The sequence below is a fragment of the Elgaria multicarinata genome, chromosome 17 (genome assembly GCF_023053635.1).
Source record: "Elgaria multicarinata webbii isolate HBS135686 ecotype San Diego chromosome 17, rElgMul1.1.pri, whole genome shotgun sequence".
NCBI classification, from domain to species: Eukaryota; Metazoa; Chordata; class Lepidosauria; order Squamata; family Anguidae; genus Elgaria; species Elgaria multicarinata.
The window spans coordinates 4,792,251-4,820,057 of NC_086187.1; the positions used below are offsets into that span (position 1 = coordinate 4,792,251).

The following is a 27,807-nucleotide window of genomic DNA, read 5'->3' on the forward strand; positions in this document are numbered from 1 at the left end:
GGGTGGGTTGCGGGGGAGAACCTCTGGCCCAAAAAAACCTCTGGAGTTCAAAAAAGCTTCCATTAGTGACGGTGGAAGCTTATATATATAAAATTGCACCCCAGCGTTTTCAAATGCTTATGTTATTATTATTATTATTTATTTATATAGCACCATCAATGTACATCAATCACACTTGACCCAGTCGTCATTGGCACTGCAGCCATTCAGAATAAGCAAATTGTTTTTTGAAGCAAACTGAAGCAGACATATCCCTGCAGGATTAACAAAAGAATCCTTAGAGTGGCGTGAGTTGGGTATAAGTTGTTCCTTGCTTACTAAGACTGTCACAATAAGTGGCAGGGTCCCCCAGATAAGTTCCTGACCTTGCATTTAGGTCACCCGCAATAATGGGGTAGGCATGGGGATATTTCAATATCTGCATGTACTATTTTACTGCAGTTACTATCAAGAGGCCAGGAAAGACCTAATATGCCCTATTATACAGCATTTCCCCGGTCGCTCTCCTGAGTCTCTTATGATTATTTTACTCCAGGGCACCAAAAAGCCTATTACTGAGCAAGTGGCCAAATTTTTGAATCTGGCTATTCTCATTAGATGTCTGATCATTATTTCAAACCTACTGATTATCATTTTTACAGATTTTGTATCCCTCCTTCTTTACCATCATGTATTTTTATTTCATCTGTGTACTTATATGTTGTAATGGTCTGTTGACTGTAAATAAAGATTGAAAGATATGAGAGATACATAATTGGAGAAAAGTCTAAATGGATAGGGGTGTGAGAATGTGTGAATGTGCATGCATGACAGGAAGAGAATTTGGGGATAGCTCCGGCCCCAGCCACCACTCGCCTGCGTCGGCTCCTGCCCAATTCCTCTAGAGGGAACGCAGTCTCAGGGGACAGAGAGCCTACTTCAATGCCGCCGTGCTTGGCTGCATTTTTAGATCTCTATTACATATGCAGCTGCCTTATACCAAGTGAGAGCAGCTGCCCACCATCCAAGGCTGGGTTAGCAGCAGCTCATCAAAACAGTATTATTTGAAAGCCAGGTGCTAAGATGAGAAACTTCCCTTGCCAAGTTCTCTTCTTGATTTACCACTTAGTATTTACCTGGCAATTTGGAGGGTCATATGTATTCCCAACCATTTTTTCAAACCACCCCCCCTCCCCCATAAGGAAGGGTCATTGTCATTCCCCTACCAGAGGCTGTGGTTTGCCTAAGGCCATCCAGGGAGCACACGGCAGAGGTGCAACTTGAGCCTATGTGTACCCTGGTTCATAGCTCAATGTCTTGGCCACTATGGCATATTGGAGAAGGCAGGCAATCTGCCTGTGACCTTCTACACTGCTTTACCAGTGAACCTGATAGCCCCCATACAAGACTAAAAGGTGTCACATGCCAGGTGAATATCTTTAGATAATTACAAAAATGGTACATGGTTTCTCCACTGTAAAACAGTCCCAGCTTTACAAAACCAAACTGGAAAGCTACATCAGCAGAGCAGAGTATGGTGAATTCACAGTCCAGGCCCCTCACCAAAGCAACATTTGCTCCCCTACTTTCCGCCCTTCCTGGAATCAAAGGAACTACAGCTGAACTAACGGCTGCCTTACCTTCTCTATGATATCCAGCAAGCTGTTAAAGTGATGGGTGTTGCAGCCCTCCGCCAGGTCCACCAGCAGCTGAGTGGCCAGTTTGCGGACATGGTGGTCCTTATCTTCCGGGATGTGAGCCAGCTGGGAGATAACCACCAGATTAATCAACTCCTCCTGCAACAGGACAAGATTTTTGTGAGCTTGCTTACGAAGGAATGGTCTAAAGGCTGCTAGCTTGGTTGGCTGGCAAAATGAGTGAAAGTCTTGTTAGACTCAAGAGCACGTGACGCAAACTGGTTATTCTTAACATGCTTCAGTCTCCATAGTAAGACAGGACTTAGAAAATTCCGAGATTGAAAGGAAGACCCACCTCATAAAACTGTCTGTTGACACTCAGGACAAACGACAGGACGTGCAAAACTTTGATGCGAACAGCACTCCGACTCTCATTTCTAAGGAGAAAAAGCGGACAATAATGCTTTTTAAAAAGAGAGAGTCCAAATCCTCTTTTGTAATGTATAACCCAAATAAGATCTCAAACCCGTTAACTTAATATGAATGGTTTTTCTGACTGCAAAATTTGAGGAAGATGAAATTGTCAGCAAAGCAAGTCGGGAATTTATTAGCCCTTTCATTTTAGCGTCGTCTGACTTCCAACAGATATCAGGGTAAATGAAGTTTTCCATGACCACCATCTCTCCCTTCTTTGAAAATGTGGTGATCTGATCTGAGCAGGGCTCCTGAAAGCCTTCTAACATTAATATGATGGAACCGATGGGCGCATAGTTCCGAGACTTTGTTCTGAACAACGATGCCCTTCCTGGACAGAGTTGAAAGCCACAGATATGAAACAGGAGCCATAGACAGAGCTGCAGGGTCCTACCTGAAGAACCTCTCCATGAGCCCCTGCAGGTTGTGGATCCAGCCATCCTTCGCAGGGTGAATGGACTGAGCTCGGTAGGTTATCAGGTTCAGAACGGAAGACTCCTTTTAAGCGAAAGGAGAAGGAAGAGTCATGATTAAAAAAAGAAAAAACCTTCAGCAATGAAGATTGCACACCAAGAGCAGCAAAGGATGACCGCTAAGAGATGCAGAGAAGAATCTGCTATCAATTAACAGGAACACGTCCCCCCAAGGTACTTTGTGCCACAACTGCCCCCTCTGGCTCATAACCCGTTGGGTTTTATGTATTGATCAATATATCCTTCTTCGTCCCTCTGTACAGATGGCTCTCGTGCTGTGGCTTACAATAAACTTGAGAAAAGCATCAATGTGTATCTTTTTCATAATAGAGGAATCAGGGCCAAAGCCAGTGTAATGTTCTATAGGAGTATGACTGAAATGGTGGCCCTACTGCAGAAGCAGTCACTGGCTGCTGGTATCCTAATTCCAACCACGCCATTTCCTTATGATATTGATAGTCCTTGTGCATCACGCAGTGGAACTATTACAGCCATGTTTCATCTGCATTGCTAAAAGCCTAGGTTTTTTAAAAAAAAACTGTTCCATTTTAATTATGTTTTAAGTGTTGGACTCTCACCTTTTGTAAATAGCTCTTAGCACATGGGAAAGTAGCCTATAAATGTTTTAAAAGAGTGACTTTAAATGACAACCACCACTTTTTCAGAGATACCACGGAGAGCCTTCTGTCTGAGGACTGATCTGCTTAGAAAGAGAGCATCCTGACCAAGGCATATGATATAGTTTTGGTTCTCAGTGGGGGTTGTGTGCTCTCCAAAGAAGCCTTAACATCTTTATAGGCATGTTTAGACAGAAAAAAGTCTTACGACACCCATGCTGGCTGAGGCATGCTGGGAGTTGTAGGACTTTTTCCTGATTGAAGTCTTAAGTAAGTATTAGGAGATTTCTCCAGTTAAGAACTTAAGAAGAGCCCTGAGGCTGGATCAGACCAAAGGTCCATCTAGCCCAGCATTCTGTTCACACAACGGTCAACCAGCTGCCCACGGGAAACCCACAAGCAGGACATGAGTGCAACACCATCCTACCACCCATGTTCCCTAGCAACTGGTGTACATAGGCACATGCTCTCTGATAGTGGAGACAGCCTTCGCCTCCAGGAATTGATCCAAACCCCTTTCAAAGCCATCTAAATTGGTGGCCATCACGACACCTTGTGGTAGTGAATTCCATAGTTTAACTATGCATTGTGTGAAGAAGTTCTCCCAAGTCTTACAGGTCTTTGATTAGCGCATCTTTCCACGAGGTCAAAGTATCTCTCCTTAGAGCCGTGGAAGTCATTCTGGTCGCACAGCTCCTCCACGGTGGTCAGCAAATCATGGACGATCGATTTCAACTCCTGGCTTTCCAAGGTCTGAAAGACAGATACGACACCCAGACTCAGAATGAAGCCTGGCCATGGAGTTGCCCCTACTTTCTTCCAGTGCCTCTCTCTCTTATTGACACTTGTAAGCTCTCTCTCTCACACACACACACACACACACACACACACACACACACACGGTCCCTTCCTAACTGCAGCACATATCTGAAATTGTTACACTGAAACTTCTTATCCAGGTAACTTTTCCATGACTTTTTTTATCAGGGTTCTAGATATATGTTTCTGGGTCCTGACCATGGATCAGGGTCCCCTCTAGAAAAAACATAAGGCTAATCAAATTCCATGAAAGTTATCCACGTGTAGGTGTTTCATTCCACACTAACAAAAGCACACAGTTAGGTTCCTTCCCCAAGTAATTTACAAGCTAAATTTTGACAATAAGAGAGACAAAGGGAGTAGGGGGAAAAGGGGGGCCCTTCTTTCAGGCACGCTTTTTTTAAAAGCCACAGAAGACGCAAGTACGGAAAGGGTTAGGTGAGATGAAACCACGGCCTCTTTCACCATCCCACCATTGCTGTGCCATCTTTTGTTCCTCCAAAGCGGCACTCCAAAACAGGTTTTGCATTTACCTGCAGCTGCTGAAGCAGCCGCTCAATGATATCCAGGAGGATGTCCCAGGTGACTGCCTGCAGGTCCTTTCCATACTTTTTGATCAGCCTCGTTACAGAGAGGACTATTTCATAAGACACAACGGCATTTGGACAGGTCATGGCCTGGAGTGGGGGGGAAAACACTGTGAGGAACTGGCATACCAAGGCCTACCTAAACTAAAAGGATTTATTTCCTACTTCCACTTGGCTAAAGATACTTCAGGAAAAGAAAATATTCAGAAGAGGCATCCATCTAGCTGCACCTGCAGTGTATTAGGCGCTGTACAAAACTAATAAAGCCAAATAAACTGATAAGTAAGGAATGCAATGTGCACCACATGTCACTCCAAACCACAATAAAGGAACAGCAATCGTGCATCCAGTTTATAAAATATGAATTATTTTGGCATAAAATGCCAGCTTCAGTCACTAATGAGAGTATCAGGAACAAACCAGAAACAAGGTTAAGAGTGGAACAATAATTAGCAATCAGCATTTGTGTTAAACAACCCAGCAACCTACATTAACAAACATCGTGGGTTATTTCATCACTTTCTTCACACTAATATCAGATTGCAATTGATCAATAAACATTACTTCCTTAATCTTTCTCCTCAGGAGGCTCCGTTCAACTGCCAGCAGAGATTTTAGCTGAGGCTGACCTACCATCATTTCCCCCTCTCATATGAGGAGGCCGTGGTCTGGCACGTGCTCCGTCATGCTAAATATCAGCCAGGTGCTCCTCATACCTCTTCAGGAGAGGTCCTCCAGTTTCACCGACATGAAAGGAACCTGCTTTCTAAACATTCGGCTTTATAGATGGCTTTTCCTGAATTGCACACTTCCTCCTTACCTTCAATACAAATTGGACGTTCCCGGGTCCAGCATTTGTTATCACATAATCAAGATTTCACAAGATGTTGTTTCAATGTTATCGGAACAGGACAAACAACATTAGACGTAATATTATAACCATCAAGGATCTTTGGGGCTTCCCATGCAAATCTATCTGTTGCAAATGATATTTTCAAAACAGGCAGTCCTTTGATATACCTCACACTCCTAACAGCTGGAACTGGTAGCCTATAGCCACTAACCACCACAATTGTTTAGAATGCAACTAAATGAAACTGAAAGACCTCTCCTGAAAAGCCGTAAGGAGCACCTGGCTGATATTCAGCATGATGAAACATGCACTAAACTGAGGCTTTACAACTGGGGCAAGCACAATCTTGTCACCCTGTTAGGAGATGGGCTGCGCTCCGTGGCCCGTGGCTTCCATTCCCCGTTCCAGCAGGCCACGATTTCTTTATTACGTTTTCAACCCATCCTTCCTCCAAGGAGCTCAGTGCAGGATTCCCCCATGGCCATTTTACCCTAACCACCATACTGTGAGGTAGGCAAGGCTACCAGTCCGGGGTCACCCAGTGCACTTCACAGGAATTGAAACAGGGTCTCCACCATCTATCCCCTACGGTCATCCTGGCATAAATGGGTATTCCGGGGCTCATGTTTACCTTCAGGAAGGAGGGCAGCACTGAGGTTGGTGAATTTTTGAGCGCCTGCAGCCGGTGTGCGCCCCACAAGGCCATCCCCACAAAGAACACGGCCCCTCTCAGCAATACTGCATCTGACATGTAGGTTCTGAAAAGAGCGCAGTGGGAGGGATGGCAGTTAAGATCACACTACAGGCATTGAACAAGAATAACGGCTCTCGGACGTTCATTTTGTGAACGTCCTTAAGTCAAAGGGGCGGCTGTTCAGGACAGCCTTCACCTTTTTACTGCCTGAATACAAATGCTGCCGATGCCTGTGCGCTCCTCCCCCTTTCTCCCAACTTGCTTGCAGCTGCATTTCTAAAACTTCATCAGTGAATAGGGCAGGACTCTGGAAGTGTTTGTACTCCTCTCTACTGGAGAAAAAGCCAGGTAGGCAGCTGCTGAGGCAGCCATATCCAACTATCTTTAGTCAACTGCCACTGTGAGTTGTACTGTAAGCATTAGCTACACGGCTAGTTCTATGAAGTAATACTTGAACATCCTTGACCTTAAAACTCCTTGCTCTAGAACACCTTTACTGCACCAAATTGTCAAATCTCAACCCCATGTCCTGTAAACTTTAGGCAACACTCAAACAGTTTTCTCAACCCAGGATAGCATCCAACTATCTACCCTCAGTCCCAAAGTGTCCCTCTGGTGGTCTTGCTATTGCTTTATCACCAACCAATACTTGTTCTCATCCATGGGAAAGACATTTCAGCAGATAACATGGCATACCCGTCCTCCATGATCCGGCACATGTTGTAAATGGCACTGTGCCCCAAGTGAGTTCCCAACAGATTCCGCATGAGCTGAAGAGCAAACATATGTGCCGTGTTAAACGTTAAAGAGGCAAACGGCCTGAGAATTCCGCAAAAAAAGATGTTGCAACAAGGACATACACAAGATTTATGGAAACAGAAAGCATGAAGCCTGGTGCTAAACCACCTGATGCCAATTGAGAAATCTATACAAGTTTGCATAATTCTAGCTAAAGCTGTTACCATGCTATGCAACTTCAAAATGTTTTTGAAAATATAATGCAATAATGATTTCAGAACAAAATTCCAGTTTAGTTTTTAAGCACAGAGAACAAGAGCTGGACTTAACCATCAAGTGTTTTTCTGGTCAGTGGAGAGTGGTAAGCTCCTTTTCAATAGAAAGTAGGGCAAAAAAAGGGGGGGGAGAGGAGAGGATCCTCCTAGAAGAGGAGGGAACTTCCCAGTTACAAGACTTGACTTCAGCACAGAACAGTCTTCCTTAGCCAGAATTTCAGAACAATGCAAAGTGGGGAAGCACAGAGGGACAGGAAGATTCCAAACATGCCCCAACTAGAACTCCTGAGGGATGCTGCCCAGCTGCCACACACACCTGGGCCTCTACCATTTAGCTGTCTGGTCCACGTCCCTACGGACCAGAGGAACAACTCACAGTAAGTCCAACTCTCCATTCTTGGTCTGTGGGAAGTTCCTTCCTAACCGACAAGGACCTAAGACCCTCACCCTCTTGGGCGAGGTTGGCTCCACAAGGGAAGCTGCCTTCCATGTGAGCTCTTGGAGAAGAATGGATCAAGTGGATTTCCAGGGCAGACCAGTAAGGGCCCACAGAACCAATGGAAAATCCAAGCTGGGGAACCTATCAACAGTGGAGGGCAAGATAATAGTCCTCCCCCAACCCCCATCGTAGGAAGCATTTAATGTGGGGATGACTGGCAAGGGGAATGTGGCCTCTATCTCCTGGCACCCCCCCAAGGCCACCTGCCTCAAGCATTAGGGGCTAATCACTAGGTTAAGCAGGCAAGGTGGTCTGGAGTGTGCGCTATGGTGGGAGTAACATGATGGTGCACTGCACCATCTGGGGAAAAAATGGATGTTATTTCATAACTTTTCTTTGTGGAGGATCAGTGGAACATCAAGATGATATGATCCACCCTGCCAATAGATAACCATGTGCTTAAGCGTGTCTGATGTTCAACTCCAGATGCACAGGCTCAGGGTCTGGGTAGGATATTGGGCCCTGGGATATTGGGATCTGGGATTCCAAGATCCTCCATAGACTCCATAGAGTCATTGGTACCAACAGAGAGTTACCGTAAGAACATGTGTCCTGAGCCACTACCATCATCCCACCCAGGTTTTTTTAAAAAAATGGATTGAGAGGCTTCAGCAGCAGGTGGGTGAGCAGGCAAGGGACTTTGGCAGTGACAGGGTGGGTGGGTGGGTGAGGGGCTTTTCCGTGGTGGCAGTGGGCAGGGGCTGGTGGTTGCAGCTCCAGGGTTGCTAGCAGCAAGGGCCCACCAGCAACAATCTGCAGTGGACCCACTGCTGTCTGCCACCGGCCCAGGATTCTCATATGTAAGGGACTGAGGGTTGCGTTGTGCCCTCTGTGCAGGTACAACGGAATCAGCCACCACTGAAGAAACATGACCACAATCTGGGTGAGCGGTACTGTGATTCCCAATTTGCAGGTGATTCGCCTTTGGTGCTGAAGGGGGAACCACTATACCGGCCTGACATGGAACTAAGCCCAGGGCATCAAATCAATGGCTGCTATCATGGAGCCCAGTAGTTGAGCAAGGCTCATAAGTAGCAGAGATTCCATGTGCCGGATTCCCTGAGTCCTGGAGAGAAGCTCGCTTACTGGGCCAAGAGAACCTTCTTTCAAATGGTGTCTAGGATGATCTATCTATCTATGGTGATCACTCGTGTCCGAGGAAGATTGTCTTCCAGAGTTAGAGACTTTAACGGTGGGTCTGCAGATGACTGTGGAGGCCAATCCTGGATGATACCTAAAGATCGTATTCTCTGTGTCAGGTGAAGCCAACTATCACAAAACTGCAGTTCTTTAGGCAGGCGATGGGGTGGCTCATGTCCCTCCATGGTCTTCATCTCAATGGCAACCTGATGAAAGGGTTGTTCAGGTAGGGACAGATACGGATCCACTGGGTCCAGAGATGTGTGACCAGGGCTATCACCATCTTGAGAAATCCGTTGAGGCTGCTGAGGACCTGGATGGTAGAGCTTTGTACTGAACCTGCCTCTTCCCATACACAAGCCTCCAGAAATGTCTGTAGGATGGTCAAATTGGGACATGGAAATACATTTTGGTAAGGTTGACCGAGGCCATGAAATCTCCTGGTTGGATGGCTTACGCAACAGTTCAGCATCTCCATTCTAAATTTCCTTCATTTTGCAGTGTGGTTTGAGGGAATTCCCAGACCCAGCATGAGCACTAGGTGCCTTGGGCAGCTGCTGCCCAAGCACCCGAGCAGGACCCACCAGGTCTGACACTTGCCCAGAGACTCCAGCTGTAGGCATACTCAGAGTGGTGGGCGGCCATTTTAATTTCCCACAATGCCCTAGAGCTCTATGTTGAAGTTATTGTGAGAAAATTAAATGGTTGTCCACTACTGCCGCTAAATAAGTCCACAGCTGGTGCAGGAAATGGCCATTTGCAGAGAGCACCCTCAAACCTAGAGCCAGCCCAAATCCTCGAGGTGTGTGTGGTGTGTGTGATATCAAGACACTCATAGGAATGCTCCAAGGCATTGCATACAACGTGCACCATCATTTGATACAGCCCACATTTCTAAACATTCCAGAACCCATTTTTTAAAACCTTAAAACTTGCATAGGTAAAAGTAATATGGACACGGATAGCTTTAAAACATGTTAAGAACCATCCCTACCATTCCACAGGTTCTTTTGCTGGCAGCATCTCCAGTTAAAAGGGTCAGCAGGTGAAAATGATGAGGAAGACCTCTCTCTGCCCTGGAGAAGTGCTGCTAGCCAGACCCGACAATGCTGGGCTACAAGGACAAAGAGCCTGATCTGGAGAGAACACAGCTCCCTACACTCTACAGTTCTTGCATCTTTCTTCCCAAGGTTTTGCTTGTCAGGGCAAACTGCCTCCTATTCAGACCCCTAAAAAAAATGACTGACCTTCCAGCAAGGCTCACAGAGTTCCTTCACATTGATGGTCCAGCACAAGGTGATGATGAAGACTGGGAGGGTTTCAGAAGGCAGGCAGTTATAACACACCACAGCATCCAGGACCTGCAGGGAAACCTGGGGAGGGCAAAGGGGAGGGCAGTGTTAATCCCCTTTCCATGTAATTCACTTGCACCGTCATTATTACTTCTACGGTGCCTCGCAAGGTACATACAAAGCAAGCTTGATAAAAGAGGCCAAGGAGTTTATAATCTACATTTTGACAGACAAAAGATAGGGAGGGAAGGCAGGAGAGGTAGAGGCAATAGCAACAAGGGAGAAATACCAGCAAATTAGTTGAATGCAAACAAATTAGAATCATAGAACCATAGAATAGTTATGTTGGAAGGGGCCTCTAAGGCCATCAAGTCCAACCCCTGCTCAGTGCAGGAATCCACCTTGAAGCATCCCTGACAGGGGGCTGTCCAGCTGCCTCTTAGTTCTATACTTAGAACACTTCCATGTATGAATCACATGATTAGCAAGAGTGGGGCCGCGATATTGGCCCCACCCCCACTGAGCCCCCAAACATCCAAAGTGTTGGGAGTGGACTATCTTCAGTGAAGAGGCAAGAGCTGCTGATGCGTAAAGGCTTCTTCACTGCGGGCAGCCCACACAACTGTCTGGATGTCTAGGGGCGCAGCCAGCAGTGTACCTGATAACAGGAAACTGCACGAGCAGGGCTATTGTTTCAATTGGGCACGAGGACTGAGGAGCTGAAGGGTTCTGAGAAGGGATTAGAAACAGGAGAGAGGAAGGTATGATGCCATGGAGAATTCTGGGAGGGGGTTCCGGACATGGGAGAAGGGAGAATGGATAGAACTATAAAAAAATAAAACAGCACCCAGACTAATATTTACTCCCATTAATAATGGCACTTTTTCATCATCCACAATATTTATGCAATTACTGACCTCAATGTCAACTGCAGATGACGTCTGAATGCACAAGAGGCAAATCATGCTATATGAAAGGAAAGCATGGTTAAGGATTTTATTCTAAAAAAACAAAAACATCTAATCCTGTTATTTATTTATTTTAAATCTAAAGGCACCAGTTCTAAATCTAAGAGCTCAAGCCAGATTGAGAACCACTTCACCCCAACTCAGATCTGTGAGAAGCAGATGTCCCCGGCCCAAGTATGTGAGAACCAGGTGCCAGGCCAAGTTCTCCTCTGTGATTAAGCACTCGCAGGTAATTCACTGCTCCCTTGGGTGGTGGTTGCTGCTCGCTGACATGTGCAAAATCACAACGCTTAAATTAACAATGGTATAAGGCCATTGCATACAACCCCATCAGCACTGCCTACAGGCATCAGAATATGGAGTCTACAGGAAAGTCAGACTGTCAATTTGAGCCATAACTGGGGTTTCTTAGAACCAAGAAAAGATCTAAAGCTTAGCCTTACTGGACCATGTCTGCAATATATTCATCCAGGTAGCAGCTATTGAACTTGACCAAGTTGACAAGCACCTGCAGGAACTCCGAAGTTAAACCAACTTCCATCCAGTGAAGGACAAATTCAGCTGAAGGAGAAGTAGTGAGAGATGCAGTCAGAGAGATGAAAAACTGCTGGAAACTTTTGCTATGAACTTGGTAAAGCACCTATTTGCTAAATTCAAGAAGTCATTTCACAAATGTGGTGGATCAAGTTTCTATGTGCCTGGTAGATCACCAGCACGTCTTTATTACCAGACCAGAAGTAGGTTCATCTAATCCAGCATTCCGTTGAAAACAGCGAGCAAAGTCCTCACGCAGGGCATGAAGGACGCATCCCTCCCTACATGCATTTTTGTACCTTGACATATGCGACGACATTTGCACTTTTCTTCGCGTACTTCTGTAAAACTATCCAGTGTATATTTCAGTTCCAGGATTAATCATTAAGAGGGTTAGGAAGCCGCCTTACGCAGGAGAACAGATGGTTTGTCCTTCTAGTGTTGTTATTTTCTACACTTGATGGGCAGAAGCTCTCCAGAGTCTCAGACGGGCCTTTTTCCCAGCCTTACCTGGAAACTTTTACCATCCATTTTAAAGATAAAGAGTCATGTTGTATAGGGGCAGGGACACTTTTTTAGCCCAAGGGTTGAACTGGCTCCAAGCAAGCATATCAGGGGCCGCACGCCAGCAGTGGGTGAGCCACCCTGTGGCTGGCCCGTGGCCCTGACATGCTTGCCCAGCCCCTACACACACACACACACACACACACACAGCTGGCTTTGGTTGCCCCTCGCCTGTTCCATTTGGGAAAGAGGTGAGCAAAGCCAACTGAGCTGCCGCCTCAAGGAGCTCTCCTCCTTCTTCAAGAGGGCTTCAAGGGTTTCAGGGATGAAGCGGGGATCTCTGGGGACTATTGGCCTGGATTTGGCCCGTGGGCTGGAGGTTCCTCACCCCTGCACCAGCAAATGTCAAATTCCATCATCAAACTGAGACACACTGCAGGTATCAAACTCCTCCCTCTCCGTGCAATAATTGTCATTAAATTAATGTTTAAAAGGAAGCATACCCAATTCCTCCTCCAGGTACGTTATGTATCTTCCATTATCCGTAAGAGCCTTGAACACTTCAAGCCGTTCATGCAGGTCTTCATTGGAAGGATAAACTTTAATCACTTTGAAGAAGTGAGCTCGGAGGATCCCCAGTCTCTCACCCTTAAAGATGAAAGAATTAGCTTCTTTAAAAATGGTGCCTACTGATTCTTAAAAAATATGTTTGGCAGTACAACCAAACCAGAGAGCTCCGGCTATTGGGCGGTATAGAAATGTAATAAATAAATAAATAAATAAATAAAATAAATAGTAGTGCATTTTAGTCCTGTTCGGTTTCTAGGTTCTGCATGTCTCAGGTGTACTCCAAGCCTTACCTGCCCTTGAATAATCGCCTTCAGGAGGTGGAGCACAGCATGTCTGGCCTCAACTGGTCGATCTGGCTGCAGCATATCTCCTACCACTTTCCAGATCGCTTCCACTGCATGCTGAGAGCACAGAAAACTCAGTTACCCACAACCATACCTAACTGACCATGGGGAAGAAATGCCCCTTTAAGCACAATTAGAACAGGAGCAGTGCAATTAATCATCAAATGCAGATCCAGCTACATGAACGTATGTGCCAGCTATCAACATCCAAGCATTTGCCTGAATCAGGTGTGCAACTAAGCAGAACCTGCTTACATCTTAGCACCATTCCGTGTTAGTTCCTGTCCATAGCATAGGTGTGTGCAAGTGATGTACCACGTGTGCCCAGGCACACCCTAATGTCTCAAGCAATAAGCGCTGAACTGAGTAGAAACACAGAGGGGGATCCAGATGCAGCGGGAACAGTCCTCCGGCTGCTCCTTTGCTGCTGTTCCCAGAAGCAGAAGCGAAGACGAATCTCTCTGCTGGGACCCTTTCTGCCGTGAGCCACACTTCAAAACGGCCAAGAGGAGAACACCACCCCGCCCCCCACCCTGCCCCCGGAGGCTAATATTGTCTCGTAAGCAAAATTTTGTATTTGTGTTTTTAACTTGTTGGTTGTTCTATGATGGTTTTAATTTTTGTGAACCGCCCAGAGAGCTTCGGCTATTGGGCGGTATAAAAATGCAATAAATAAATAAATAAATAAGCCCCTCCTCCAGTCAGTGTCACCACAAAACCTCATCAATGCTGGGGCTTGAAAAGCATCTCCTCATTCCCTCCCCCACCCCCCCGCATCAGCCATCCTGCGGTCAGGCAAACTGAGTAGGGCATTAGTGTCTATAGTGTTCAATAAATACATGAATAAAAATAATGCCCTTTACGATTGAGCATTCAATAAAAGTTTGCCTTAAAAAATATTTTTTTTAATTCCCTGGGTGCACACCGAAATGAAATGTGCAGCACACACCTATGATCCATAGTTTCTTCTGTCCTCCTGTGCTAGTCCTAACAAAACAGATTTCCCTTCTCGCTTAAAACTCTTCACGCAGCAGCAAACGCCGCTCCAGAACAGAGATGAAGTAAATCTATTGTCCTGGTAGGTGGTGCCAGGGTACCGTTTTGCCTTATGAAAGCCACATTGTAGACTTTCAGATTGTCTCCATTCTCAAATTAATGTTTTATTTCTTAGATTTTACTCCAACACCATGTGAGAGGAAAATGAAGGACAATGTTATCATAGGAAAAGGTCTTCAGTCAGCCATTTGCCTTCCCAGTAAGTCATTCGAACCCTCACCCACAGCTTGTTCCAGCCCACCTAAAACCATCTGTAAAGGACCAGGTTTATCCGTGGTAGATGGGTAGTTTTGCTAAATTGGAGTGGGTGGAACTATTAGTTACGATTTCCTCATTTCTCTTGCCTGCTAAGCCCTGTGTACTCACCTCTTCAAACTTTTTAGTTTTTGCTACCTCACAGATTTGACCAATGGCCCTTATCCGATTGTTCAAGCCACATTCAGGGCTCAGTTCCTGAAAGGAAAGAGAATAGCATTAGACATGGGGGGAGCAATCTCTTTGCCTGCAACGGCCACATGCAGCAGTGAATTGTGGGGGGGTCATGCAGATGGGTAAGGTAGGAAGCAGTGGTGGGTATGCCCAAGGTTGGCATCCCCCTCACCCACGCCATCCTGCCCAGCCACCCCTACGCACCCAGAACCTTCCTCCTATTCATACACTGTCATGGAGGAAACGAGTATTTAGGGAGGGGAATGTTACACACACACCCTCCCGGTGCACCATCCGCCCCATACAAATCATGGTTCCCCCCCCCCCAGCCCACTAACCACTTGTTTGTTTGGCTATGGGGAGTGTGATAGCGATGGGGGAGGACCGTGTGCAGGGAGGACCCTTCACATGGTCCACACTCCCCATTACAATTGGGCTCCCTGCGGGCCACACAGCTGCTGCTTTGCAGCCTGATTTATCTCACAGTAGAGGTGTTGTGAGGCTAAAACGCTGCTCTGAGCCCCATAAAGTAGTAAACTCATTCCCGTGCCTTTGTGGTGTCAAATCATGTGGGATCATGAGTCCCCATCACGTCATATTCTCACCAGAAATAATGAACATTAGAACCACCAACACCAACCAGTTCCCGTAATCAGGGATGGGCAAGTTGTTTGACCCTCCAGATGTTTGGCCCCAAACTCTCATCAGTTCTAGCCAGCATAGCCAATGGTGAGGGATCATGGGAGTTGTAGATCAAAACATCTGGAGGGCCATAAGTTGCCAACCCCTGCCATAAATCAGAACACCACTTACTAAGAGGGCCTTCTCTGTTGTGGCACCCTGGCTGTGGAATGCCCTCCCCTTGGGGGCCCAACTGGCACCAGCGCTGGCTTCATTTCGGCGCCAAGTAAAGGCTAAATTTGATGGCTAAAATCACCAAGCTTGCACATCGTTTTAACTGTCTTAATTGGCATTTACTGCTTTTAAATTCTATACTGGTTTTAGCTTGATTAACGGTTTAATTTGTTTTTAGCTGTGTATATTTATTGCTTTATATTGTTGATATAATTTTATCTGTATGCCACCCTGAGATCTTAGTGATATAGGGCGGGATTCAAATGTTTTAATAAAATTAAAAAATAATAAAAGAAGAGGCCAAAAGCTTGACGTGAAAGTATTCTATGCCTCTACTTCCGCTCCATCTGTTAATCTGCTCTTGCAACATTTGCTCTATGTAATTTCCAATTCCTAACGTACAGTCAGGCTTCCAACATTACCTTGAGTATTTCTGCTGTGATGATAAATTCTGTTTGTTTTCCTTCTGATGACTTAGAATTAGGCCTGGATGGCCCAAGTCCCAAGAGACTCTTAAACTTCTCTTTTAGACCAGGATCTTTGCTTTGTGGCTTTGCCATCATTAACTAAGGAAGCATCAAGGACACTGTGCAGATAAAAGACAGAGAGTAGATTGCATCAACAGATCATAGCCAAGAGAAACACTTTCTCAAAACAGTCAACCCAGTGCAAATGCTCCAAGGACACCCAGAGAGCTCCACACAGACAGAGGCTCCTTCCCATTCCCTGAAGACATTCCTACATCTGCCTCCATAGCACAAACAAAGAGGCTCCAAGTCATCCATGCTGTGGGAGAGCCCATGCTTGTCAGGAGTTCCACACATTCTCTGTAGTATTTGCTAAACCTTGCATATTAGTGCCTCTTGAGCCACAGGTCGGAGAACCAGAGTACATCATCAGTTTACATTTTGGACATATCACACCAAGAGCCAGTGTGGTATAGTAATCAAGAGTGTCAGCCTAGAACTTGGGAGACCCAAGTTCAAATCCTTACTCAGCCACTGAAACTCACTAGGTGACCATAGGCAACTCCCCCAGCCTAACCAACCTCACAAAGGAGGGAGAATTATATATGCTGCTGTGAGCTACTTGAAGGGAAGACAGAATCAAAATGTAATAAATAAAATAAACTAATTTCAACTGAAACGGAACAAGCTGACAATACAACAACCTTGCAAAAGCTAAATTAAGAGCAACAATACTGCAACAGTCAAGGAAACTCTTAGTATTTCTTATCACGAAGAAACAAGAGGTATAAAAAAATTCAAAGGTGTATTGCTGTGTGAAAAACTAGATTCTTCTCTCTCTAATGAAAGGTGCTGTAGTCTCAAAACGTCTGATAAGATATGAGGTATGAACTGCAATAAATTTGGAAGAACTCCCTCCAACAAGGGCTAGATTTACACCAACGCTTTTTACTGGCATTGGAAGTACACTGGTAACTGTCGGGGCTGTGTTCTGTATGCCACTTTTCAAGCGTTATTTCCAGATTTTCCACCACCACCGCCTCATTTTATACTGTTGTTTTTATGTTTTTGAGGGTTTTTAAATTTTGTATACTTTTTAATGTTTACCATTTTTAACTGTTGTAAACCGCCCAGAGAGCTTCGGCTGTGGGGCGGTATATAAATGTAATAATAAATAAATAAAAAAATACCCGTATTTCTTCACTTGTAAGATGCCATTGATTGTAAGGTGCACACTAATTTCAGTACCACTAACAAAAAACAACAACACCTAAGACTCACCCACGATTCTAAGACGCACCCTGTTTTTAGAGAAGTTTATATGGGGGGAAAAGTGCGTCGAAGAAATCGAAGAAGAATCGAAGAAATAGGGTACATATTATCCAAAAAATTCTGCAGCAAACGTCATCGTGTGCACTTAAGATTTAGAAATCCTAGAATCCTAGAATAGTAGAGTTGGAAGGGGCCTCTAAGGCCATCGAGTCCAACCCCCCACCCCCACCCCTGCTCAATGCACAAGAGGGTTGTAGTGTCACCATGATGGGATCCTATCGAATGGACATGAGGTGCAGATCTGGCCCCAAAAGGTATATATTAACATTTACATCCTGCTTTTTCCTCCAAGGAGCTCAAAATAGAAGACATCGTCCACCACGCACGTTTTACCCTCACAACAGCCCTGTGAGGTAAGTGAAGCTGAGAGAGAGGGGGGGTGGGGGGGAGAGGGGGGGCAGGCCCTGGGACACCCAGTGAGGGTCATAGCTGGGGGTGGGGTGGACGGTGGTCTCCCCCAGTCCTGGCCTGAGACCCTCACCATTATATACACACACCTCTTTCTCTCAGAGTTAATTAGAGAGGGGGGTCCTCCACCATATTGCCCCCCCTCATCCCCCCCTTGGTCCTGAAGAGGGGGGGTTATTTGCCCTGCCTCCTTCTCACCCAGTTTGCCCCACTACCCTTTATTACCCCCATGTCACCCAGTGGCGACCCCCGGGGCGGGGGCCCACCTCCCCACGTCCTGCGCCCCGAGATGCCGTCTGACCCCCACGCACGACCTGCCACTCACCACCGTCCTCCTCCTCCTCCTGCCTGTTTCCCTCCTCCTCCTCCTCCCCCCGTGACACCCCGCCCCCTTCAACCGGAAACGCCGCTCCGCTTCCTGTTTGGTGTGAGAAAATGAGACGGGAAGGGAGGCCCTCGCCGCAGGGCATTGTGGGGCTTGTAGTTCCAGGCGGGCGGCGGAGCCATGTGTGCGGCGCGCAGGGTCTCCTCCAGGCTGCAGCGGAGCAAAGGCGGAGGTGAGGGCTGAGGACGGGGCCCAGCTTCATGGGGCTTGTAGTCCGACGCACCCGGGGTAAAAGCCAGCGTGAGCCCTACTTAGAGTAAACCCATTGGAATGAGTAGGACTAGCTCCTGCGCTGTTTCTCTTCCTGCCCTGCTAAAGCTTTGCATTTCAGCCTCCGCAGTGCCACCAGCACCCGAGCTCCCACCGTCTGCCAGCCCCCTGCCCTGCCCGGCCGTTTCCATGGGGCCGCCTTCCCTCCTGCATGGGCAAACAAACCTCGCACGAATCTTTTCTATTGAGAGCTGGTGTGTTGGCCCCGTTAGACCCATGGCAAGTCATTCCTAGGGTGACCCTATGAAAAGGAGGACCGGGCTCCTGTATCTCCAGCAGTTGCATAGAAAAGGGAGTTTCAGCAGGTGTCCTTTGAAGGCATGCAGCACCTGGTGAAATCCCCTCTTCATCACCACAGTTGAAGCTGCAGGAGCTATGCTAGAGTGACCAGATACAAAAGAGGGCAGGGCTCCTGCAGCTTTAACTGTGATGATGAAGAGGGAATTTCTCCAGGTGCTGCATGCATACAAAGGACACCTGCTGAAATCTCCTTTTTTTTTTGCAACTGTTAAAAGAAATCGGAGCCCTGTCCTCGTTTTCATAGACATCAGTTTCATAAACATCAAACTGGTGTGTTTGAATGGTGATTAGTGTATATTGTAAAATTGGTGCAAAGACTGATCTATGCATATATGCAATGCTGCAGTTATTGGAATGTTGATATAGAATTGTTATTATATAAAGGGTTAAAATAGTATGGTGATTAATTATTGTTCTTAATTGTGGTTGGAGGGTGGATTTATAAGATTATAAACAGATTTATAAGGCTTTATAAACAGATACAAAAGAGGGCAGGGCTCCTGCAGCTTTAACTATGATGATGAAGAGGGAATTTCTCCAGGTGCTGCATGCATACAAAGGACACCTGCTGAAATCTCCTTTTCTATGCAACTGTTAAAAGAAACAGGAGCCCTGTCCTCGTTTTCATTGAGTTGCCCTAGTCATGCCACATTTTGTATATTGATTTTTAATGTTTTATGTTTTAAAATTTGTAAACCACCCAGAGAGCTTCGGCTATGGGGCAGTATATAAATGTAATAATAATTATTATTAATAATAATATGCAAAAGCTATGCATCCATGTGAAAAATAATGTGTGGCAGCAGGCCCTAGAGATTTTTCTTCTTGGCCAGGAAAGCAAACTTGAGAAGTCAGGAAAATGTGTGTGTGTGTATGCTTGCAGGGGAATTAGAGGCAGAAAGAGCAAAGAAAACACAGGTGGATATTTCTAATCACACAAGGAAAATTTATTTATTTATTTATTTATTGCATTTTTATACTGCCCAATAGCTGAAGCTCCCTGTGCAGAAAAGAGAGCAAAAGACCTCACTGGACCCTACAATTTGCTAAGTTCCCTTTTTGTCTCTTCCAGCAGCGAGTGAAATCCTCAGCACAAAGAGCCATCAGAGTGAGAGGAAAGTCAGCATCGCATATGAATTTCCAGAAGGAAAAGGTGTGGAGGAGGCCAAGAAACAGAAATGGGAGCCCAGGAACTGGGAGCAACAGCTGGCCAATATCCGGGAAATGAGGAAGACGCGGGATGCCCCCGTTGACCAGATGGGGGCTGGAAAATGCTTTGATGGTGACGCCCCTCCAGAGGTGAGGCAAGGGGCCCTGGCAGACTAATGTGGAGCGTGGACCCAGCCTGTCCTGCTGCCCTCGTGGAGGATTGATGGTGATCACCTTCCGTCTCTGTTCCGCTCTGTAGGTTATGCGCTACCAGGTTCTGTTGTCACTCATGCTCTCCAGCCAGACTAAAGATCAGGTGACTTCAGCAGCCATGATGCGCCTGAGGGAGCGTGGCCTCACTGTGGACAACATCCTAGAGACGGATGACGTGACTCTGGGGCAGCTCATTTACCCTGTGGGGTTTTGGAAGGTGAGTGTTTGGAACGTTGGCGTGAGCTCCTCTCTGCCTGCACGCAGCCCAGAGGATTCCGTTTGGCTCTGGCGCTTGGTTCTGCCTGGTGCTGAGGCCGGAGCGCCCTCCCTCCCAAGGGGCAGAATGACTCTCACCTCCTCATAGTTGTGAAGGATGTAGCCCTGCTCATTCCATCTTTGGGGTGAACCCTGCTGCCGTCTCCTCCACTCTTCCCTGTGTCCTTTCATTCCCTGCTCAGGTTTTTCTTGAGGACTAGCTACACTTCCCAAAGTGTGTTCCTTTCTCACTGACTGCAGAGCAAGGTGAGATACATCAAGCAAACCACAGCAATCCTGAAGCGGGACTACGCTGGAGACATCCCCAAGACGGTTGCAGGGCTGGTGAAGCTGCCTGGGGTTGGACCCAAGATGGCCCATTTAGTGATGGATATTGCCTGGCAGAACATCTCTGGAATCGGTACCGTCTCTTGCTGTTGTGGAGCTTTGCTGTTTCCGTGTTTCCTTCGGGATGGGCTTTGAAGCAGCTGGAGGGGCCGTAGCTCAGCCTGAGAGAACCCCTGCTTCGCATGCGGAAGGCCCTCAGTTTGATCCCCGGCTTCTCCAGGCAGGGCGAGGGAAAGAATCCTGCCTAAGCCCTGGAGAGCCGATGCTGCCAGTCAGTGTTGACAACACTGGGCTAGATGGACCAATGTTCTGACTCAAGATAAGGCAGCTTCCTATGGTTCTTGTGCCTTCCCCTGGAGCCTTAGTAATCTTGAACTTATGTATGGCAGCATTTAGGTTATTGACAACAGCTGTCATACTTCCCCCACCACTCCCAATTTACACCTTAAACATTTTCTTATGTGCTGTTCCTTCTAATTCTTCTATTATAAGAAAGTAATAATAATAATAATAATAATAATAATAATAATAATTTATTTGTTACCCGCCTCTCCCTTCGTATCGAGGCGGGGCACAACACAAATGCAACATCATACAACAAATTAAAACATTTAAAACCAATACATCATTAAAAGCAGCACATCATTAAAAGGCAAATTTAAACTTCAGCTGGGTAGGCCTGCTGGAAGAGATCAGTCTTTATGGCTTTCTTAAATTCCGGAAGACTATTAAGTTGACGAATCTCTCCCGGCAAGCCATTCCTATAAGAAGCGCTGTGCTGGGTCAGACCAAAGGCTTCTCGTCCCTCCCCTCTTCTCTTCTGAGTCGCTTCTCCTCTTTAAACTGTGATGGCCCAAAACCCAGAGCTTAATTTGAGCTGGGACCTGCACATCAAATTAAGCATGCCACTGGGCATGTACAGAAGTACATTTTTCTTACTGCTTGCGTAACATCACAAGCCCTGACACATCTAGGATTGGGGTGTGGGGTGAATCTTCCAAGCCAGAAAAGCAGCTGGGAGGGGGTTGACATCACCAAGGAGCAATCTTTCTGGAGCGGTGGATACTTTTTTGAAGGCACGGGCATGTCACAAGGCGACTGATGTGATGATGGGGCAGCCAGCCGTCAGCCCATATCTCAAAAGGAAATGAGATGTAATCTGAACAGTAGCCCTGTAAGGTAATTCAAAACAAAACAACTGACCAGTGATAGTGCATCCAGTTTATAACTTTATATTATATTATATTATATTTGTTTACAATATTTATATACCACTCCCCATTCAAAATTTTGGAGCGGTGTACAGATAAATTTCAATAAAAACAGAATAAAACACGTAAAAATAGATCTTTAAAAGCAAAATGAAAGGTGAACTGTGAACCATGGCTGGACTTTAAGGAAAGGCTTCCTTGAGGAATATAAAGAGATTTTAAAATGTGAAATGTTTTGACATAAAATGCCAGCTTCAGTCACAAATAAGAGTCTGATTCAATACCAGTTGTGAACTGAGCCAAAACCAATCAGGGACAGGGCCAAACCTCACTGGGGAAAACAAAGATGAACAACCAACCCCTGTATTCAACAGCCAAACCAGACTCTTTTAACATCATGGTTTGATTCATCTCATCCATTTGTTTGTTCCTCTTCATCTGTTTTGGAGTGCTGTGTCATGCACACATGCTTACATATCAGTTTACCTGTAAGGTAGGTCCATTTTACTGTCTCCACATTGCAGATGTGGTGCACAGGATGCAATTAGGGTTTGTTGAAAGGCATCTGGTGAGTTTGTGGCGGAGGAAAGGTTTGAACCGGAGATTTCCTGGCTCACTCTCTAGGCCAAAAAGAAAAGGGAGTCGCCCTCACATAGAGAAGGTAAGAAAGAGGACCTAAGAAATATGGTTCAGTTTCCTATATTGACATTAACAAGGAGTACCCAAAATTTGTTGTTCAAGGAAGGATTTTTGGCATGCATTTTTGAAACTCAGCCCGAATGAAAGTGCAAAGAAGATAGCACGGTGATTAGGCAATTTCAAATGATTGGGTTCTCCACTTAGTTGTGATAAGTGACTTGGCTCAGCAATACTACAAACGAGAAGGATCTTGGAATTGTTGTAGATCGCAAGCTGAATATGAGCCAGCAGTGCGATATGGCTGCAAGAAAGGCAAATGCTATTTTGGGCTGCATTAATAGAAGTATAGCTTCCAAATCACATGAGGTACTGGTTCCTCTCTATTCGGCCCTGGTTAGGCCTCATCTAGAGTATTGCGTCCAGTTCTGGGCTCCACAATTCAAGAAGGACGCAGACAAGCTGGAGCGTGTTCAGAGGAGGGCAACCAGGATGATCAGGGGTCTGGAAACAAAGCCCTATGAAGAGAGACTGAAAGAACTGGGCATGTTTAGCCTGGAGAAGAGAAGATTGAGGGGAGACATGATAGCACTCTTCAAATACTTAAAAGGTTGTCACACAGAGGAGGGCCAAGATCTCTTCTCGATCCTCCCAGAGTGCAGGACATGGAATAACGGGCTCAAGTTAAAGGAAGCCAGATTCCAGCTGGACATCAGGAAAAACTTCTTGACTGTTAGAGCAGTGCGACAATGGAATCAGTTACCTAGGGAGGTTGTGGGCTCTCCCACACTAGAGGCCTTCAAGAGGCATCTGGACAACCACCTGTCAGGGATGCTTTAGGGTGGATTCCTGCATTGAGCAGGGGGTTGGACTCAATGGCCTTGTAGGCCCCTTCCAACTCTGCTATTCTATGATTCTAAGTGCTGCATCCCCCGGGGACTGTTTGAAGTGGTGAACAGTGATTTACAACTGAAGAAGACTGGCATTGAAACGGAATACACAATCCGGAATGTCCGTTTTGATTTGATTGATGTTGTTGTGTCACTGCTATGTATATTTGGCCCGCATTATCATTTATTTGTTATCACTATTGAGATTTTGATTGTATATTGACTCTGTACAGCACCATGTACATTGATGGTGCTATATAAATAAATAATAATAATATTCATATCTGTAATCTTGACCGTTTACTGTAAAATTAGTACCCAGTTAGCTGGGGGAAAGGTAATAATGGCCGGGGAAGGCAACGGCAAACCACCCCGCTATAAGGCCTGCCAAGAAAATGTCAGCGAAAGCTGGTGTCCCTCCAAGAGTCAGTAATGACTCAGTGCTTGCACGAGAGGTTCCTTTCCTTCCTTTGAGAGTTTTTACATTCACTGATTAATGTGTAAATACACAATATTGAACAACAATTTTTGGGTACCCCTTGTTAATGTCAATATAGGAAGTTGAACCATACTTCTTAGGTCCTCTTTCTTACCCACTCGCTCTCTAGGCCACCATGGTTTTGTGTGCGCCAGGGCCTCCAGAGGAGTAGCTGCCGCTCCGAAACAATTGCTCTGCCGTCCACTCTAGCTTTGATTTGGGGGGTGCCAGACGGAACCCTGCAGTGGGCAGAAGGTGGCGCTGTGGTTCTACCTTCCTTCTTCCTATTACAACACTTTCCCAAATTCTGATGCTATTAAAATGTCCATGGTTGGGATTCTGGGTCTTGGGAAACCGGATTCCTGAATAATGGCTTTGCTTTGAGAGCCTCAGGGGCTAGTTGGTGGAAAACGTGAGGGGTGGGGGAGGCCAAGGTCACCAAATAGGGTAGCTGCTCCGTTTGCAAACTATCATGCTGGGTCCCAGGTGATGTTTTGCTTCCTTCCCCATTAGTGCTTAATATCACATTAACAGTCCAAGCAACTATCTGGAATAGGGATGTCAGAAGAATCCGTTTTTGGGGTACAGTTCCGCGGGTTTTCCCTGGGGTCTGTTCCGCCTTCCCACCAGCTGGCTCGACTCCGCATATTATTTGTGCAAAAACTTGGCCATAAATAGCACAATTTGCACAAATTGTGCCATTTACAGCCGCAGTTTTGCAGAAGTGGCTCTTTGTGTGGATAAATGCCCTCACACACACACACACACACACACACACACACACACACACACACACAGGTTCCTAGATTTCAGGGACTTACCCGTGGCTCGGCTTGCAAATGAGAGCCAACCCAGAGGCATAGCTGGGATCCGTCAGGGCCGAAAAGGTCTGGATTCCCCCCACGAAAGACATCCCTAACCTGCAATCTTTAAACGAAGGAAGTTTCCTGCAGCATTCCCTCCTTGGGCCACTATGACTCTCTTTGTTACACACACACACACACACACACACACTCACTGTTCACCAGTAATACTGGTGAGAGAAACGTCATAGAAGGAAAGGGTTTGGGGTCTTGTACACAGGAGTGGTGGAGAAATACCATCAGAGCTTAGCCTGCCTCTCCTTCTCATAGAAAAAGGTTTTCTATGAGAAGGAGAAAGGGCTTTTAACCTAAACTTTTAGCCATGGTCTAAAGGACAGGGCCATCCTTCCACCTGAACACATGTGCACATACAATGCAACCAACTTAATATTTCAGTCTGCAAGCAGAGCGCAGGTACTCCGCAAGAGGCACTTCTGGAGCACGTAGGCTGCGATTGCTCCGTATAAGCAAGCCACGCTCCATGCCGCAGTGAGAGGCAAAATTTTCCAGGCCCCGTGCAAGTCTGACTGGCAGGGGAAATGGCCTCCCAGTCTGCAAACCCGGCAGCTCCCCTCTGCTAATTGCAAGCACTCCTCTCTCTAGGTGTGGACACACACGTGCACCGGATAGCCAACAGACTGAAATGGACCAAGAAGGAAAGTGCGCTTCCCGAAGAGACCAGGCGAGCTCTGGAAGAGTGGCTCCCCAGGTGAACTGGTTACAAATGATTCTATGTCACGTTGCATATTACTGAAGTCTCAGTGCAGGTGCTCTTATGAGGATACCCAGGGCAGCGTGAGATAACCTTTTCCCATTCCCTGTGAATCACAGCCAAAATCACTTTAGAAATGGCCTCTGACTGGGCATATGAGCCCCAGAACACAGCGAACACTCCCTTCATTGGCAGTTGTGGCAGGCCGGCAGTTGTGGTGGTGGGCAGGCTGTTTTGCAGGGAGGTTTGTCCACCATTTTTCTCATTGGAAATCCCCTGATAAACTCACAAAGATCCCATGGATTCTCTGGAATACCGTTTGAAAACCATACATTGTAGAACCAACTTCTGAATGTCAACAGTATTTCTTAACCAATAGGCCTTCATTTATAATCCTATTTGGGCAGAAATGCGTGCAAATGCTCGCTACTATATGTGGGGCTGCTTTCGAAAAGTGTTTGGAAACTACAGCTGGCTAGGGCATTTACCGGGGCCTGCTCTTCAAAAATCACTCCAAGTTACTCCATCTGCATTAGCTTCCTGATCATTTCTAAGCCCAGTTCAAAGTGATGGTCTTGATTTTCAAAGGTTTGAAAATCCCATATGAAATTGTGCACACGTGTAAGTCTTCAGCTGAGGTCCTGTTCCATATTCCACTGCCATTTGAGGTGTGGCGGGGCGGACACATGAGTTAGGGGCTTCTTGATGGTGGCACTCGTGATTTGGAACTCTAGGTCAGATGGTTTGCTTGGGTTGCTCTTTACTTGCCCTTTATGTATGTAGATAGGTATTTTATTTCATTTCTCTACCACCCAATAGCCAAAGGTGGTATAGAAATGAAGTAAAACCATAAAATACAACACACTCAAATACAATATAAAAGTTTAAAACTACAGTATAAAATAAAAATAATAACCAAATAAAACCTAGCAATGGTGCAAAGATTTAAAATACATTAGTAAATTTAATCAACAAAAACAGAAAGAGTAAAGTGCCGGGGGAAATAAAAAGGTCTTCACCTGGTGCCAAAAACAGCACAACGTAGGCTGATTACAGATGGGAAACTCGTTCAAGCAACGGGGTGCCGCAGCAGAAAAGGCCCTCTTCCTGGTAGCCAACCACCTCACTTCCTTTGATAGGGACTCACCTTAGATGCCAGGTTAAGAAGCTATTTTTTAGCATGTTTGAGCTGCTAATTGAAGGCTCACATTCTGTATTGGCTCATGATTTGATGCTGCTGTGTTTTTATTATCTACGGGTTGTTATAGTGTTGATTTTGGCTTTGTTGACTTTATTGTATTTTTTCTTTTTCATATTTGAGGATGCAAAAGGAATGTAAGGTTGGGTAGAAATATCCTAATAAACGAATGCTTCTCTTTCCTCTCCCTCTCCTTCGCCCACCCCCGCCACAGAGATCTCTGGAGTGAAATCAACTGGCTTCTGGTTGGCTTTGGCCAGCAGATCTGCTTACCTGTGCATCCACGCTGCAGTGAATGCCGCAACAAGGGCATCTGCCCAGCAGCCAGGAAGCGCTGACGGCCGAAACAGCTGCCCTTCCTATTGGACCAGGTCACCTTACCGATCTTCCAGCGGGACTCCTATAAAAGATTGAACTTGCGGCCCACTCCCAGACTGAAGATGCTGTCACTGAACTGGCACTTTTTGAGACGGTGGCTTGAGCAAGAGAGGTTTTGACAATGAAAGGTGATGGTGCTCCAAGAATGTGCTGTTCTTGGCCCAGCTAGAACGGGTTCCAGAAGCAGTGTTCCCCCTAACGAGGAGGTGTGTCCCCGGCTATCCTGGAAGAACAACTCTTAACAAAGGCGCATGCCTTGTGGAAAGCAGTTTAATAAATAGAGGGTTTTTAAACATAAGGTTTTGTTGGGTCCTTTCAGCAAGGATGGCGGGAAAGGGGAGGAATGGCTGGAGCCATCAGCCTTTCCCCATGTGACACGTTCTCCACAGCCACACTGGGCTCAAGGCGATGGGTTAAAATGCAGGACTTGGGTTTCGAGGTGAAAATGAGCGTATGAGGATACTAGTCAATTCAGCTTACATTCTGCCCCATTTTGGGCTGCTCTCTTTGGTAAGGTTTGGCTAACGTGTAGTTACAGTGAAAAAAAGCACCACTAGATGGAAAAAGAACGGGAGGCAAGCTCTGGTGCTGCCGAAAACAGTTACAATCTTTAATGGTTCTTTTTTGTAAAAAGCTCGACGTTTCGGATATAACAAAATCCTTCCTCAGGAGCCAACGCTTGATACAGGCTGCTAAAAAGCAACCTGTTCTTATATGTTGAAAAATCTGGAACTTTGCTTTCTTCTAGGCATTCTATTGACAAACCACGTTTTGCCAGAGGGTTCTGACTCGTGATGACGAATCTAGATGTTTGGCTAACGTCATTCCTGGCCGATAGGCAAAACTCCCATTTTGTGAGGCACTGCTTGCAAAGAAGCCAGTCCTACCTGGTGTGTATGTGGTGGCGCAGAGGGGGAGCGTGGCACACATTTGTGCATTTCCTGTGCCTGTCTGCCATTCAGCAAGGGAGGCCTTTT

The 27,807-nt window shown here is 46.1% G+C and overlaps 2 protein-coding genes across 7 annotated transcripts in view; one reads left to right on the forward strand and one right to left on the reverse strand.

Moving 5' to 3' along the window:
• TSC2 (TSC complex subunit 2) overlaps positions 1 to 27,807 on the reverse strand; it is a 187,002-nt gene that overhangs the window by 38,211 nt on the left and 120,984 nt on the right. For 5 of the 6 annotated variants that reach the window (XM_063143083.1, XM_063143088.1, XM_063143087.1 and 2 more), the window contains 14 exons: positions 15,760 to 15,923; positions 14,420 to 14,506; positions 12,944 to 13,054; positions 12,587 to 12,731; positions 11,489 to 11,606; positions 10,995 to 11,043; positions 10,033 to 10,158; positions 6,830 to 6,903; positions 6,071 to 6,197; positions 4,533 to 4,676; positions 3,796 to 3,933; positions 2,485 to 2,588; positions 1,972 to 2,053; positions 1,620 to 1,775 (listed from right to left, as the gene is read on the reverse strand). In XM_063143083.1, coding sequence (XP_062999153.1) covers positions 1,620 to 1,775; positions 1,972 to 2,053; positions 2,485 to 2,588; positions 3,796 to 3,933; positions 4,533 to 4,676; positions 6,071 to 6,197; positions 6,830 to 6,903; positions 10,033 to 10,158; positions 10,995 to 11,043; positions 11,489 to 11,606; positions 12,587 to 12,731; positions 12,944 to 13,054; positions 14,420 to 14,506; positions 15,760 to 15,900 — 1,602 coding nt within the window. In that variant the 5' untranslated portion in view covers positions 15,901 to 15,923. Of the gene's footprint in view, positions 1 to 1,619; positions 1,776 to 1,971; positions 2,054 to 2,484; positions 2,589 to 3,795; positions 3,934 to 4,532; positions 4,677 to 6,070; positions 6,198 to 6,829; positions 6,904 to 10,032; positions 10,159 to 10,994; positions 11,044 to 11,488; positions 11,607 to 12,586; positions 12,732 to 12,943; positions 13,055 to 14,419; positions 14,507 to 15,759; positions 15,924 to 17,869; positions 17,906 to 27,807 lie in introns of those variants that run through there. The other variant, XM_063143084.1, reaches the window with a different exon arrangement.
• NTHL1 (nth like DNA glycosylase 1) lies at positions 18,024 to 27,166 on the forward strand. The gene is made up of 6 exons (XM_063143093.1): positions 18,024 to 18,101; positions 19,572 to 19,798; positions 19,908 to 20,078; positions 20,378 to 20,537; positions 25,146 to 25,251; positions 26,667 to 27,166. Exons 1-6 carry the CDS (start codon positions 18,050 to 18,052, stop codon positions 26,788 to 26,790), a joined length of 840 nt encoding a protein of 279 aa, XP_062999163.1. The 5' UTR covers positions 18,024 to 18,049; the 3' UTR covers positions 26,791 to 27,166.